The sequence below is a fragment of the Eptesicus fuscus genome, chromosome 15 (genome assembly GCF_027574615.1).
Source record: "Eptesicus fuscus isolate TK198812 chromosome 15, DD_ASM_mEF_20220401, whole genome shotgun sequence".
Classification (NCBI taxonomy): Eukaryota; Metazoa; Chordata; class Mammalia; order Chiroptera; family Vespertilionidae; genus Eptesicus; species Eptesicus fuscus.
Window position 1 is genome coordinate 30211952 of NC_072487.1, and position 17085 is coordinate 30229036.

General features: G+C 45.9%; 1 protein-coding gene across 2 annotated transcripts in view; it reads left to right on the plus strand.

The window, feature by feature from the left end:
• PLGRKT (plasminogen receptor with a C-terminal lysine) overlaps positions 1 to 14648 on the plus strand; it is a 47217-nt gene extending 32569 nt beyond the window's left edge. For both annotated transcript variants that reach the window (XM_054727191.1, XM_028150586.2), the window contains 3 exons: positions 5199 to 5329; positions 6075 to 6184; positions 14327 to 14648. In XM_054727191.1, coding sequence (XP_054583166.1) covers positions 5199 to 5329; positions 6075 to 6184; positions 14327 to 14448 — 363 coding nt within the window. In that variant the 3' untranslated portion in view covers positions 14449 to 14648. The remainder of the gene's footprint in view (positions 1 to 5198; positions 5330 to 6074; positions 6185 to 14326) is intronic.
• Positions 14649 to 17085: the final 2437 nt, after the last annotated feature.

Genomic DNA, 17085 nt, shown 5'->3' on the forward strand with positions numbered 1-17085 from the left:
TTTAATGCAGGAATGGGTAACATCTGACCTGCATATAAGGCCCACAAAATCATTTGGTCTGGCCCTACCAAGGCAACCACAGGTAGGACTCAAAATTCAATAAATCTAGGAGCTTTATTCACAGCAAAATAAATTTATATTAAGTCAATTATATTAAGAGAATGATGTTATAAATATTCAAATGGCCCTTGGCAGAAAAAAAGGTTCCCCACCCCTGTACGAAGACAGATCAGTTCAACCCACCCTTTTGACCAAAACTTTGCTTTGGTGTAGATTGTACCTCTTTAGGGCAGTAACTTTTAATACTCATGGAAGGTGATATTAGCATTAGGGATAGGGAAGCTTGAAGGGAAAAAAGAAACATTTACAGAGAAAAATCAGTGTCATCCCCACCTCCTACTACTGCAAAGAAAATTCAGGTAGTGTAATTTTATTATGAGAATAGAAAAAATAAGGAGTATGAAGCTCAAAAGTAATTATTTAGGAAAAGGAATATATATAACACCAAACAGTCTTTCCTTCACTCTTTGATAAATATTTTATTTATGAAATGTTTTATTATAAAGTTATAAAGTCTTTACATCTGAATAAAATTATTTCTTAATCTAATGGTCCAGATGTTTTTAAACAATTGTTGAGAGTGGACCACGAAAGACCTGGAATAATTGTATGGTCAGGCAACTATACCACAGATCTTTCTTATTTTTCATAGTGATTTAAAATAAACATGCTGTTATTTACCTATTATGACCAATGCTGAAAGGATACCCTGTTCCACTTCTAGTTTTTAAAACACTTTTGTTGAGGTATAATTTACATAGTATAAAATCCACCCACTGTAAGGGTAAAATTCCATGATTTTTAGTGCATTTATAGAGTTGTGCTACCATCACCATAATCCAGTTTTAGAATATTTCTGTCATCTCCCAAGATTCCTTTGTGTTCATTTATGGTTTATCTTTGATCTTGGCCCTTTACCTAGGAAATCACTAATCTACTTTCTTTTTCTTTTAATATATTTTATTGATTTTTTACAGAGAGGAAGGGAGAGGGACAGAGAGTCAAACATCGATCAGCCGCCTCCTGCACACCTCCTACTGGGGATGTGCCCGCAGCCACGGTACATGCCCTTGACTGGAATCGAACCTGGGACCTTTCAGTCCACCGGCCGATGCTCTATCCACTGAGCCAAACCAGTTAGGGCTAATCTACTTTCTATCTTAGTATATTTGCCTTTTCTAGACATAAATGGAATCATAAAATATATAGTCTTTTTTGTCTGGTTTATTTTACTTCACATAATATTTTTGAGGTTCATTCATAATGTAACATATTTTCTGCTTCAAGGGAATTTTAGAATCAGTTTTTCAAGCAAACTTAAAAATAAGGAAAAAAAATCCTGTCAACCAGGAGGAAAGGCCTTTGCTCAACATGGCCTTTAATCCTCCTTACTTGTTTCTTGCTTAGAATTCCTCCATCTTTTAAAGCATTTTTTGAGGAATTATTTTATATTCAGAACATTTCTGAATGGAACAAAACCACATGAAAGTACAAAAAGTACTTTTTGTTGAATAAAAACATTTAGTTTTCAGGATTGCATGAAGATACAGAAATGTAGGACCAGAAAAGCATAACTCACTAAGAAGACAGAAGGGAAACTAAATAAAGAACATTCTCATAGTTATAGTTAGTTGTGTTTAGTTTTGTCTTTTTGTTTTACTTCTCTTTTGCAAGTAAGTACTTTAATTTTCTGGCTATTATTATAAACTAGAGGCTCAGTGCACGAAATTCGTGCATGGGGGGGTAGCGTGTGTGTGACTCAGCCCAGCCTGCACCCTTTCCAATCTGGGACCCCTCTCACAATCCAGGACTGCTGGCTCCCAACCGCTCGCCTGCCTGCCTGCCTGATTACCCCTAACCGCTTCTGCCAAGCCTGATCACCCCCTAACCACTCCTACCAGCCTGATCGACGCCTAACTGCTCCCCTGCCGGCCCGATTGCCCCTAACTGCCCTCCCCTGCAGACCTGGTCACCCCCAACTACCCTCCCCTGCTGGCCCGGTCACCCTTTACTGCTTTCCCTTGCCAGCCTGTTCCCCCCTAACTGCCCTCCCCTGTCGGCCATCTTGTGATGGCCATCTTGTGTCCACATGGAGGTGGCCATCTTTGACCACATGGTGGCGGCCATTTTGTGTGTTGGAGTGATAGTTAATTTGCATATTACCTCTTTATTATATAGGATGGTATAAACAATATTACTCTCCAAATCATTTTAACTATAATGCCATCTCATTAGACCAAAGTCATATAACTGACAACCTCTTATCTGGAACATGATGAGGAAGCAAGAAAAAGTATTTAAAGACAAAAGAACCAAATAATTATAACAAGGCCATGTTGTAAAATGTATGCAACATATTCATAGGAAGCCCCCTGGCTTCCCAGTCCTCATTAGGAACTAAATACTTTTATTTTATACACAGTTCTATAAAGGTTTGTTCTTTCACTGCCTCAGTGGTCGGCAAACTCATTAGTCAACAGAGCCAAATATCAACAGTACAACGATTGAAATTTCTTTTGAGAGCCAAATGTTTTAAATTTAAACTTCTTCTAACGCCACTTCTTCAAAATAGACTCGCTCAGGCCATGGTATTTTTGTGGAAGAGCCACACTCAAGGGGCTAAAGAGCCGCATGTGGCTCACGAGCCGCAGTTTGCCGACAATGGCCCTAGACAATCAAAAACAACAGATCATTGAGAAATCAAGAGGAAGAGACAGAGGAGGAAGAGAAGCCAGGAGAGATTGGTCCTTAGAGAAGGACTTATTGCTAAGAGTGGGAAATAACAGGGCGACAGAGAAGGAGACAGAAAATGGACACAAAGGCCTGGACCATCCGGTGAACTCTGACAGCACCACTGCATGAGACAGTGTGGGAGAGTTAACGATGACTCTCTGTCTCTATGAAAAGAAGTTTCCTTATATTCAAACTACCTCCACTCCTTCCTGGAAGAGGAGTAGGTTGGGCAAAAGTAGGTTTATAGCTGTGAGTGCACAAAACAGAGATTATCCTTCTATTATTATTTATTAATTGTTATATTATTTTCCATACAAACAACTGTAAACCTACTTTTGCCCCATGCTGTATATGACAACTATTTAATTAAATTTATAAATAAATAAACAACCAAGCAATTTTTATTTGCTATCTAATAATAAACAAATATGCAAATTGACCGCACCTTCGCTACACCTAAGCCACGCCCACCAGCCAAGCCACGCCCACAACCAATCAGGACGAGTATGCAAATTACCCCAACAAAGATGGCGGCTAATTTGCATATCAAGACAGCGTCGAAAGGGGGGGAGGGGAGGAGAAGGGAGGAGCGAAGTCAGGGCTGGGGGCGAACGGAAAAGCAGGCGGGCTGGAGGAGAAGGCGGGGCGGGAGACAAGGGCGGGGCGGAGGCGGGGCCGGGGGCGAACGGAAACGCGGGCGGGCTGGAGGAGAAGGCGGGGCAGGTGACAAGGGAGGAGCGGAGGCGGGGCCGGGGGCGAACGGAAACGCAGGCGGGCTGGAGGAGAAGGCAGGGCGGGCGACAATGGCGGAGCGGAGACGGGCCGGGGGCGAACGGAAATGCGGGCGGGCTGGAGGAGAAGGTGAGGCGGGGGACAAGGGAGGAACGGAGGCGGGGTAGAGTGCAGCAGGAAATCCTATTGCAGGATTTTTCCTGCAACAGGAAAGCTAGTATCCTATAATGAAGGCAGCAGTATATTATAGCTTTTAGACAACTGTCTATTAAAGTAGCTAGAATTCTTACAGAGAGGAAGGCTGTGTGAGAATGAAGGCAGAGATTAAAGTGATGCATCACAAGCCAGGAAATTCTAAGAATTGCTGGCAGCCATAATAGTCTAGGGGAGATCAACACATTCCACGAGATTTTTTACTTTGACAAAGAATGATCAAATCTTTTTTTTTTTTAGTAAACACTGTTTCAGAGGCAGAACAGCTTTCATATATTTTTATTGATTTCAGAGAGAAAGTGAGAGGGAGAGAGAGATAGAAACATCAATGATGTTGCCCTAACCGGTTTGGCTCAGTGGATAGAACATCAGCCTGCGGAGATAGAACATCAAGAGCATGTATCTTGGTTGCGGGCACATCCCCAGGAGGTGTGCAGGAGGCAGCTGATCGATGTTTTTCTCTCATCGATGTTTCTAACTCTCTATCCCTCTCCCTTCCTCTCTGTAAAAACATTAATAAAATATATTTTTTAAAATATGACCAGGAATCAAACTGTGATCTCCTGGTTCATGGATCGACACTCAACCACTGAGCTACACCATAGCCAGGAAAAAATGACCAAATCTTAACTCCTAAAGAACCTGTTTACTTCCAGTGCAAGATTTGCCTATGATGAAATTAACCAGGAATGATGCATTTGATAATGATGAAAAAGAAGAGATGGTCCTTGGGCCTGAAGAAGAAATGATACCTGGAGATTAAGAAAAATCTACATGTGTGCTAAATGGGACAAACAAATGTTTGTTTCTTGCTCAGTGGGGGTTCCCAAACCCCAGATCCAACACATGTCTTTTTTTAATTAATATATTTTTATTGATTTCAGAGAGGAAGGGATAGGAAGGGAGAGACAGAAATATCAATGATGAGAAAGAATCAATGACCGGCTGCTTCCTGCATGCCCCCTACTGGGGATCGAGTCCACAACCCAGGCATGTGCCTTGACCAGGAATTGAACCATGACCTCCTGGTTCATAGGTCGATGCTTACTTAACCACTGAGCCATGCCAGCTGGGCCAAGCCCTATCTTTATATCTAAAATCTCATTCTCCTCTCCGAGTTTCTTCAAACAGTAGAAAGAAGATATGGAAGGGAAACTGAGTCACATAATATTTCACCCAATGGTTTACATCATGAATTCTATGCTTGCTATTTTCTATGCTTTTGCTAATAATACACTGTGCCAAGATTTTAGAATGGAAAATGACAACTTTTCTCTCTCAAGAATCTGACTCCAAATAATGGACTGGGGCTTTTAGATTGTTGTATCTCTTGTGTTTTCTAAAAAAAAAGATTAATCAAAGCAATTGAAGAATAAAAATTCACTGGAAAAGCAGATTATTTACTCTGCTCAAGTTCAAAAGGGGAGTAACCATACTTTTTCTTTCTTTCTTTTGTTCAGCTGGAAAGACAGCTAATGATGCAGAACGAAATGAGAGAAAGACAAATGGCCATGCAGGTTGCTTGGTCTCGGGAATTCCTCAAATATTTTGGAACATTTTTTGGCATTGCAACCATCTCTTTAACAGCTGGGTATGTTTGTTATTTACTTTAAAATTTTCTTAAGTAATTTATTTATTTTGTCTTTGCCATTATCATATTACTAGAGGCTGGCGCACGAAATTCGTGCATGGGGTGTGTGTCCCTCAGCCCAGCCTGCACCCTCTCCAATCTGGGAACCCTCAAGGGCTGTCCAACTGCCTGTTTAGGCTTGTTGGTGTAGTGGAGGTGTGGTCAGTTTGCATATTACTCTTTTATTAGATAGGATTATTCAGTTGGCCAAGACAGGACTTTGGTCCAAATTCTGCGCATGTAAACAAGTAATCCATTATAGCTTAATCCCTGGAGGTAATTCTGTAGAAACAGGTAGCAATAGTTAATTCTGCCTTTAGTTTATTAGATTGCCTCTGTTCTTTTCTCCATTTTACAAGTTAGAGAACTAACTTAGCACTGAGACAGGAGGCTTCTACAAGTTTATCTCTACAATCCTTAAATGGTAGATATCAACACTTCACTATTTATAAAATGAGTAATCTGAGCCTCAACATCAAATACAAAGAGTAATTCATAGACCCTGCCTGTCCTGGAGAACTGTAGAATCTGGTGAGGGGTTATGGGTAAGGAAATCCTATTTTCAAAGAAGATGCAAATGAATTAAGTAACTTTTGAAATGAAGGACATTCTTTCAAAAAGGAGGTAAATTTTTTTTTCATCGAGTATAAAGATATGTATTTACTGGTCATTTCTTGATATTTATTTTTCTTTGTTCTTGAACCAGAGCAATAAAAAAGAAGAAGCCAGCCTTCCTCTTCCCTATCATTCCATTAGGCTTTGTCCTCACCTACCAGTATGACTTGGGCTATGGAACTCTTCTACAAAGAATGAAAGGTAAGCTTTTGATAAACCAGACTCTATTTCTTACTCATTATCTGGTTAAAGGGTCCCTTTCTTATGATTCCTTGACTTAGGAAGATTCTGATAAGACCCTCTCCCTGGGTTTTAAATATAATAATTATTAAAATTTAGATTATATAAACTTACAATGAAATAAATTACAAAAAAATAGGCATTATATTAAAAAGTACTCAACTGATCAGCTTCTAATTATTATACTATAATCTACACATTTAGATTATATAAGTCTATACTCTTAAGTTATGAATATCTATTGTATCTGTATGGTAGAAATGCAGATACAATATACAAATACAATAAAATACAGATACAACTCTGACTTTAGTGACATCCCATTGGTACCCTTGAAGTTGATTGTGGTGCAAGTATTTACACCATGGAAATCTGCAAATATTAAATCAAGACTTGACTTATTTTGTTGTTGTTGTTTATTTAGACCAGGAGTTTGTATACTATGGCCTGTGGGCTGGCCACCTGTTTTTGAAAATAAAGTTTTATTGGAACATTGACATGCCATTCATTTTTTTAGTTGGCTTTGGCTGCTTTTCATTACCATGACAGAGATGCCTCATTGGAACAGAAACAAAAGGCCTCACACAAGCCTAAAATATTTACTGTCTGGCCCTTTAACAAAGTTTACCAACCCATGATCTAGACTTAAGATAGTGATGAAGGCTATGTTAATAATGCAGATTATGTTTAAAAGTGTGTTGTGTCCATAGCCATTACATTGTGAATGGCTTTTTTAAAAAATGAGGAAATATTCTCCCAATATTTAAAAAACTGTTATCTGATTTAGCAAAGTTGTTCATATCATTCTCAAATGAGTAAAGTTCCAACATATGTCATTGTTTCACTTTTGTCATACTCATTAATGTAAAAGAAAACACCAACCATCATTCATTGTGGAATTATACTCGTTCACCAACTGCTATTATAGGCTAGCTATGACTACAAGGGTTCAGCAAAAATCAATGAAAACATTCTGTGAGAACCAATTTGCTACTTGGAATTTATGATACAATGTATTGTACATTTTATTATTTATAACTTGTGTGCTACATATATTTTCTATAAGTAAATCTATAATAAACATATGTGCTTAATAAACTTTACATTTTATCTGCCTCCCCCCCGGCCCAGAGCTGGTTGTTAAATATTCACCAGACTGTGCTGCTCTCACAGAACCTTGGCTGTCACTGCCCTAGCAAATAGCACTGCTGTCAGAAGCCATTCCTATCCTAGGAAGATAGTTTCCCATTAGTCTAGGACAGTGGTCGGCAAACTCATTAGTCAACAGAGCCAAATATCAACAGTACAACGAGTGAAATTTCTTTTGAGAGCCAAAAACTGACTTCTGCACACGGGCCATAAAGTTCCAATCGCACTGTGTGTGCGCGCCTGCACGTGGTATTTTGTGGAAGAGCCACACTCAAGGGGACAAAGAGCCGCATGTGGCTTTCAAGCTGCGGTTTGCCGACTACTGGTCTAGGATATTCCTGCTTCCAAATTCCTACCACTTCTCTGGGAACTGCACTCATACGAGTATCCCTGTGTCCCCACTTCTCGAGCCTTTAACCCATAGAACATTGGAAACAGTATTTTCCCAAGCCTTCATTTTGCCATCCTGCTCTCTCCTGGGCTATGGGCCCATCCTTGAAGCTTTGTGGGAACTGCTTTATGTGGTAAAGGAGGAGGTACAGGCTTGGGAGTAGGGAGTAGAACATCTCATTCCAGGGCCTGGGGAAATGGAGGGATTATATGTTCTGAAAAAAAAAAAATTGAAAATGGAAATATATTTCTGCATAGATGCTATGTAAAAGTGTTCTTTGTGGTCAGATGTTATTGATATCACAGTTCAGCTATAGAGTTCTTTGTTGATGGCCTAGAAATTTATTTATAGCATTATTAATATGGGAAAATGTGTTCTGAGTACTAAAATGCTGATCTACAAATTAATTTTTTTGGTACAATCCCATTTGAAGCTGGGAATTAACTAGCTCACTTTCACATCACTCATCTGCTAAAGGTTTCATTAGTCTGAGCCCAACTGAGCAACTATGTCTCACTGTTTTATAATGGACATTAGAATTCACAGAGTAAATTTACTTTCTGGAAACAATTTGATTGTATATTTTTAAAGTAATTTTATTACAGGTCCATCAGAGTCTACAGAATTCAAAATTTTATACTTTCAGGGCATATTGTGGAAATTTCTTGTAAAAAGAAATACATCTTTAGAATCTACCAGGAAACTTACCATATTAGAAACTTAGGTTATCACATTTAGCATTGTTAACTAATGATGACCCCACAATATAAAATCCCTGTTTGACTAAATTTATCATCAGCCATTCTGTAAACACATACTGAGATTTGCTACATGCCAGCAAGACATTCTCACATGGAAACATCTAGTCTGTCATCAGTGGCCGGCCTAATTATATCAAGTTAGAATGATCTTTACTTACTATTTGAGAGTGAAGAAAGAAGTGTTGGGAGATGGTTGAAATACTCTTATAATTTGAAAAATTTTGGTCTGTTAGGTTTGGAGTATAAATTGTGTGCTAGAAGATAAGAACTTAAAGAAAGCATTTGCCTTCATTCCCAAAGTTTATAAAATGTCAATGTGTATTATGACACAATTTTAAAATTAATTTTGCTGGAGCGCCAAAGCTTTGCTGCACCAAGACCCGGCCCATAAACATGTCTCCTGCACAGTAACTCTTCCTTTATAGACAAAGAGAGCCCCCCCAGTGACACCAACAACAATCAAGACTTAACTATACAAAGGAGGACCAAGATGGAGGCATAGGGCGGAAGCCTGATTGTTGCCTACCACAACAACTTGGAGACTACGACAAGAGAGCAGAGCAGACACCATCCAAGACCACCATAGGGCTGGCTAAGTAGATGCTCTACAACTAGAATAAAAGAGGGGTATGTGGGATGATGCTGATGCCGGTGACCCAAAGACCACACTTTAAGAACTACGGCTCAGGCGACACAAAAGAACTATGGCTCAGGCGATACAACAGCGGCCTGGAACGTGCTCGGAGCAGTTCCCCCGGCGGTCTCCGGCTGAGGGGACTGCTCCACTGGCAGCCAAGCACGGACAGACGAGCCCCTATGAGACATGGGGTGGGAGACTCCGCGCTTGCTGACCTCTGAGTCCGTCAAGAATCTCAACGCACCGGAAGCGGCCAGGTGCGCATGCTCGACGACCGGCCACCGATGCAGACCCAAGGGCCGACGCAGCGACGTCAGACCGGCCCACCGCCATGCACCGGGTGCACCGGAGCTTCGCCGAGCCGCCGCCCGACGAGTTCTGCAGCAGCCATACTGGAGCTCTGGAAGGATGGCCAGGGGAATTGCTGAGGGGGGAATGACCAGCAGGAATTGGGATCGGGAAGACGGGGCCCCGCTGAGACCCGGGTGCGGGCGGGGTTGCGCGCCTCTGGGCTCGGGTGTGGTCACACGCCTCTGGGTATAAGTGAGGCCTCAAGTCCCTGGGTCTAGGTGAGGCCACATGCCCTGGGTCCAGGTGAGGCCGGACTCCAGCTGGGTGAGGCCAAGTGCCCCTGGACCCAGATGACGCTGGATCCCGTCTCCGGGCGAGGCCAAGCGCCCCTGGGTCTGGGAGAGCCCACACACCCCTGGGTCCAGGCGAGACCATGTGTCCCTGGATCCGGGTGAGGCCACGTGCACCTAGGCCCGGGTGAGCCCAAGTGGCCCTGGGTCTGGGAGAGGCCAAGCATCCCTGGGTACGGGTGAGACCATGTGTCCCTGGACCCGGATGAGGCCTCGTGCACCTAGGCCCGGGTGAGCCCAAGTGGCCCTGGGTCTGGGAGAGGCCAAGCGTCCCTGGGTCCGGGTGAGACCATGCGTCCCTGGATCCGGATGAGGCCTCGTGCACCTAGGCCCGGGTGAGCTCAAGTGGCCCTGGGTCTGGGAGAGGCCAAGCGTCCCTGGGTCCGGGTGAGACCATGTGTCCCAGGATCCGGGTGAGGCCTCGTGCACCTAGGCCCGGGTGAGTCCAAGTGGCCCTGGGTCTGGGAGAGGCCAAGCATCCCTGGGTCCGGGTGAGACCATGTGTCCCTGGATCCGGGTGAGGCCTCGTGCACCTAGGCCCGGGTGAGCCCAAGTGGCCCTGGGTCGGGGAGAGGCCAAGCGTCCCTGGGTCCGGGTGAGACCATGTGTCCCTGGATCCGGGTGAGGCCTCGTGCACCTAGGCCCGGGTGAGCCCAAGTGGCCCTGGGTCTGGGAGAGGCCAAGCATCCCTGGGTCCGGGTGAGACCATGTGTCCCAGGATCCGGGTGAGGCCTCGTGCACCTAGGCCCAGGTGAGCCCAAATGGCCCTGGGTCTGGGAGAGGCCAAGCGTCCCTGGGTCCGGGTGAGACCATGCGTCCCTGGATCTGGATGAGGCCTCGTGCACCTAGGCCCGGGTGAGCCCAAGTGGCCCTGGGTCTGGGAGAGGCTAAGCGTCCCTGGGTCCGGGTGAGACCATGTGTCCCTGGATCTGGGTGAGGTCTCGTGCACCTAGGCCCGAGTGAGGCCACGTGCCCCTGGGTCTGGGAGAGGCTAAACGTCCCTGGGTCCGGGTGAGACCATGTGTCCCTGGATCCGGGTGAGGCCTCGTGCACCTAGGCCCGGGTGAGCCCAAGTGGCCCTGGGTCGGGGAGAGGCCAAGTGTCCCTGGGTCTGGGTGAGACCATGTGTCCCTGGATCCGGGTGAGGCCTCGTGCACCTAGGCCCGGGTGAGCCCAAGTGGCCCTGGGTCTGGGAGAGTCCAAGCATCCCTGGGTCCAGGTGAGACCATGTGTCCCTGGATCCGGATGAGGCCTCGTGCACCTAGGCCCGGGTGAGCCCAAGTGGCCCTGGGTCTGGGAGAGGCCAAGCGTCCCTGGGTCCGGGTGAGACCATGTGTCCCTGGATCCGGATGAGGCCTCGTGCACCTAGGCCGGGGTGAGGCCACGTTCCCCTGGGTCTGGGAGAGGCTAAGCGTCCCTGGGTCCGGGTGAGACCATGTGTCCCTGGATCTGGGTGAGGCCTCGTGCACCTAGGCCCGGGTGAGCCCAAGTGGCCCTGGGTCTGGGAGTGGCCAAACGTTCCTGGGTCTGGGTGAGACCATGTGTCCCTGGATCCGGGTGAGGCCTCGTGAACCTAGGCCCGGGTGAGGCCACGTGCCCCTGGGTCTGGGAGAGGCCAAGCGTCCCTGGGTCCGGGTGAGACCATGCGTCCCTGGATCCGGATGAGGCCTCGTGCACCTAGGCCCGGGTGAGCCCAAGTGGCCCTGGGTCTGGGAGAGGCCAAGCGTCCCTGGGTCCGGGTGAGACCATGTGTCCCAGGATCTGGGTGAGGCCTCGTGCACCTAGGCCCGGGTGAGCCCAAGTGGCCCTGGGTCTGGGAGAGGCCAAGCGTCCCTGGGTCCGGGTGAGACCATGTGTCCCTGGATCCGGGTGAGGCCTCGTGCACCTAGGCCCGGGTGAGCCCAAGTGGCCCTGGGTCTGGGAGAGGCCAAGCATCCCTGGGTCCGGGTGAGACCATGTGTCCCTGGATCCGGGTGAGGCCTCGTGCACCTAGGCCCGAGTGAGCCCAAGTGGCCCTGGGTCGGGGAGAGGCCAAGCGTCCCTGGGTCCGGGTGAGACCATGTGTCCCTGGATCCGGGTGAGGCCTCGTGCACCTAGGCCCGGGTGAGCCCAAGTGGCCCTGGGTCTGTGAGAGGCCAAGCATCCCTGGGTCCGGGTGAGACCATGTGTCCCAGGATCCGGGTGAGGCCTCGTGCACCTAGGCCCGGGTGAGCCCAAGTGGCCCTGGGTCTGGGAGAGGCCAAGCGTCCCTGGGTCCGGGTGAGACCATGCGTCCCTGGATCCGGATGAGGCCTCGTGCACCTAGGCCCGGGTGAGCCCAAGTGGCCCTGGGTCTGGGAGAGGCCAAGCGTCCCTGGGTCCGGGTGAGACCATGTGTCCCTGGATCTGGATGAGGCCTCGTGCACCTAGGCCCGGGTGAGGCCACGTGCCCCTGGGTCTGGGAGAGGCTAAGCGTCCCTGGGTCCGGGTGAGACCATGTGTCCCTGGATCTGGGTGAGGCCTCGTGCACCTAGGCCCGGGTGAGCCCAAGTGCCCCTGGGTCTGGGAGTGGCCAAACGTTCCTGGGTCTGGGTGAGACCATGTGTCCCTGGATCCGGGTGAGGCCTCGTGCACCTAGGCCCGGGTGAGCCCAAGTGGCCCTGGGTCGGGGAGAGGCCAAGTGTCCCTGGGTCCGGGTGAGACCATGTGTCCCTGGATCCGGGTGAGGCCTCGTGCACCTAGGCCCGGGTGAGCCCAAGTGGCCCTGGGTCTGGGAGAGTCCAAGCATCCCTGGGTCCAGGTGAGACCATGTGTCCCTGGATCCGGATGAGGCCTCGTGCACCTAGGCCCGGGTGAGCCCAAGTGGCCCTGGGTCTGGGAGAGGCCAAGCGTCCCTGGGTCCGGGTGAGACCATGTGTCCCTGGATCCGGATGAGGCCTCGTGCACCTAGGCCCGGGTGAGCCCAAGTGGCCCTGGGTCTGGGAGTGGCCAAACGTTCCTGGGTCTGGGTGAGACCATGTGTCCTTGGATCCGGGTGAGGCCTCGTGAACCTAGGCCCGGGTGAGGCCACGTGCCCCTGGGTCTGGGAGAGGCCAAGCGTCCCTGGGTCAGGGTGAGACCATGCGTCCCTGGATCCGGATGAGGCCTCGTGCACCTAGGCCCGGGTGAGCCCAAGTGGCCCTGGGTCTGGGAGAGGCCAAGCGTCCCTGGGTCCGGGAGAGACCATGTGTCCCTGGATCCAGGTGAGGCCTTGTGCAACTAAGCCCGGGTGAGGCCACGTGCCCCTGGGTCTGGGAGAGGCCAAGCGACCCTGGGTACGGGTGAAGCCAGATCCTGGGTTCGGGTGAGGCCGTGCGCCCCTGGATCCATCCGGGTGAGGCTGGGTCCCAGGCCCGGGTGAGTCCACGCGCCCCTTGGGTATGGGTGAGGCCACGTGCCCCTTAGTCCGGGTGACGCCGTGCCCCTGGGTTCGGCCGAGACCAAACCAGAGGGAGTCGGACCTCCGTTACCACCATTTGTCCACCATCCAGAGCTGAGGGGTAAGTGTTGACATGTACACATAAGGAACTACTGGACATCGAAATTGGGTCTCAAAAGAACTGTTGGTCCAGGGGGAAGCTCGCTACAGATTGATTCATTTGCCTGTCAGCATAAATATTATTGCTCGTCTCACATTCAGTTCTTATTAGTATATATCTAGTGACATATGATCTCGTTCATCTAGAGGAAATGATGAACAACATAGACTGAGGAACAAGAACAGAACCAGAAGCAAGGAGGCATCGATCGGACTATCGAGCCTCAGAGGGAGGATAGGGGAGGGTAGGGGGAGGGTGAGGGGAGGGGGAGAGTTCAACCAAAGGACCTGTATGCATGCATATAAGCCTATCCAACGGTTAAGTTCAACAGGGGATTGGGGCATGCGTGGGGAGAGGGGTGGGATGGGAATGGGGGGATGAGGACAAATATGTGACACCTTAATGAATAAAGAAATTAAATAAATAAATAAATAAAAATAAAAAATAAAATTAATTTTGCTAATTAGTCTTCAACATTAAAAGTTGGCAAATGTTAATGGGTCCAACAAATTACTAGCTGTTATCTGAAAGAGGAACTATTTATAGTATTGTGTAGATGTGTGTGTATGTAGGCATACAGACTAAAGAATATTTAATATTATTTGGGGTATTTACAAGTAGTTTCAGGTCAAATATTGGCTTTCCTAAAAATTTAGAATTTTCAGTAAATTTTATTTTCTCACATGTCACTTATGATATATTAAGAGGCAAAAGGAAGGGGACTACCTCAAACCCCCTCCAAACACAACTAATCTTTAGCACCCTGACTTTCTGTCAAATAAAATGGCATCTGATTTATCTTTCTGTGAGTCTTCAGAATTCATCACTATATTTCCTTTGGGAGATCACTTCTGAGGATAGCGGGTGAAATATTTAACTGTAAGATTTGAGGAACACAGCAAGTAGGTCTTCTCACAAACTGCTGATACTCCATTGTCACCTTGTCTATGTCTGTACTTTATTTAAGGTGAAGCTGAGAACATACTGGAAATAGAAAAGAGTAAGTTACAGCTGCCAAAAGGAATGATTACTTTTGAAAGCCTTGAAAAAGCCAGAAGGGAACAAAGTAAATTCTTCATCGACAAATGATATCATGTTTACCCACTGAAATTCAAAACACAAAATTGTTGACTTGAATAATGGTTTTCACAATTGTTTAAGTGTTCAAGATTTTGATATAATGGATTTTATTTTAAAATATTAAAATATAAGATCAGGTTTGTTAAGCTATTTTGAAATAAAATTTATAGCATTAAACAAAAAAGGAGGTATTCTAAGTAACTTTTAGATTTCCCATATATGTATATTATAAATATGTAAATATGAAGATAATAAACTATATTGTTTTGAATTCCTGAAAGCAAATGCCCTACAGCTCTCATTTTTCTGTCTCACACACCTTCCCCATCACATTCATCTTTAATTTGGATTTGTCAGTTGTGTCCTGTCTCCACCTGACAGAAACAACTCATATAATGACTAATATGTATATTGTGCTTCCTATGGCCAGTCACTCTTCTGAGTGGTTTGCATAGATCTAGTATAGGAAGGACTGCTTCTCTGCAGAGATTACATTTGAGCTGAGAACTGAATAATGAATGAGCCAGTTGTATAAAAAGCAGGTATGGGGGCAGGGAAGGGCTTTCTAGGCAAAGGGAAGAGCCAGAGGAAAGGCTCTGAGACTTGTCAAAGAATGGAAAGAAGCCCAGGGAGAATCGTAGGAGATGAAATCTGAAGGAGAGAAACAAGCACAAATACATGGCTCATGAAGCTGATGATACATTAACATATGGCTTTGATACAATTATAGTTGAAGAGAACCTTGGGGCCAGGTCTTGAAGGATCCATTGAGTTCTCCATGAAGACAAGGGGGTGAAGAGGAAGTGCATCCTTTGCAGAAAAAGAAGAATGACTAAAGGGAGTGCTATCCTGTCAAGTCCAGGGATTTGCTGCTGGTTATTGGGTTTGCCTGGGGGAAGAGGTTCCTTACTTGGGAGACTGTTAAGAAATAAGCCTGGAGGCACAGTTCAGCTCCTTTGGTGTAACACCAGGGAGGTTGTGCTCTATCCTATGGGGACTAAAATTACAACTCAATCAAGTTTATATGGTATTCCACCTAATTCAGTTTGTGTTTGGGGATAATTCTGAAGGGTCCTTATGGTATAGTATTTAACTGCACTTTGTAAAAGATTATAGCAGTGCCCCAGATCCACTCAAAACAGTTTTAGTAACAAATATTGAAACTATATTGTCAAGATGTTAAAGAAGGAAGGAAGACCCTTAGAAATGATCTAGTCCAAATCCCATTTTACAGTTGAGAAAATGGGAGGTTCATAGTGATTTACCTAAAGTTCCACATCTGGTAATGGTAGTGGAGAAAATGGGAGGTTCATAGTGATTTACCTAAAGTTCCACATCTGGTAATGGTAGTGGGTACTAAAACCCTGGTGTCTGATATCCCTCGAAAGATTCTTTCCAATGCAACATGCTTCTTGACTTCAAAAGAAAGTGACAAAGTAAATATCAAAAATAATTTTTAAAAATTATGACATATGCTCAATTTCAGAGCCTTAGAAAATGTCCCAGAGATAGGGTTAGAACAGGATAGGGAAGTAGCAGAGTCAGACTGAAAAAATAATCTACAACCAATGTAATTGGAATATGAGTAATCTGAAGTTGATACTATATTTTATAGGCTTCAACAATTTTAATATATGCATGTTCAAATGTGATATTTTAGAGACACTAGCCAGAACCCAGAAAGTTTTTCTGCTCCACTCTTATTTACCCTTGCTGGGAAAATATTATTAATTAAGCCTTCTTACTCATGCATTGTGGTGTCTCTTAGCCTTGGAATATGTCTGTTCTGTGAGAGGGTTGGAAATGCTCTCCTAGGTTTGGCCTTGTGGGTGCCTACAGGAGATTTCAGAAATACTGAAATACTACAAATACTTGCAAACTACAAACTGTCCAATTTGAAGAAAGTAGTTTCTAATATTCAGGGCTGACTATTTAGCATCTCTACTGATTTTTTTACTGGTAACTTTGGGTCTGGGAGTTTATGAAGATTGAAGCAGTACTTGGGCTGCAGGTGTACCGGGAAGCCCAGGCTGGCTGGAAGCAGAGGAGCGTGGGGGGTAACAGGTGAGAAAAGCCTAGAAAATAAGAGAGCCAAGGAAGAGTAGTCTTTATGAAGGGATGGAGCTGACTCAAATGCCTCTCACAGTAAATGGCTGCCAGGGTTCCATTATTGGCTTGCTTGTGGGAGCTGAGCTCCCTAGGGACCAAAGTCACCCATGGGATCCCCTCACAGGCCTGTTTATTTTGCTGTGATAACTTGTTCCTTTGGCTACTTGGATGGTAGTAAGAAGTGTGTCTGGAACAACACAAATTTATCATGACTGCTGATAAAAGTAACTGGAACCCTACATCCCACTGATACTCAGTGGTCACTGAGTCTGAGGTTTAGATAGCATTTCTGGTTCATTATTTCTCAGTCCACAAGTGTCATGGGGTTAAAAGATAGATTGCTAACCTCAGTTTATTTATTCTTTTTCTTGGAGGACTTCACCTGTGGTCAGAAGCACTGTGTAGATGTTTTCTGCTCTGCCTGGACATGAAGGACAGGCAACCCCTGAGCCTGAGTTGGTTTGGGCATTTTATTTGGTGTTAAAGAACAGAGTTTAGAATATGTCTCATGAAGTCACATCCTAGAGAGGACTGGCA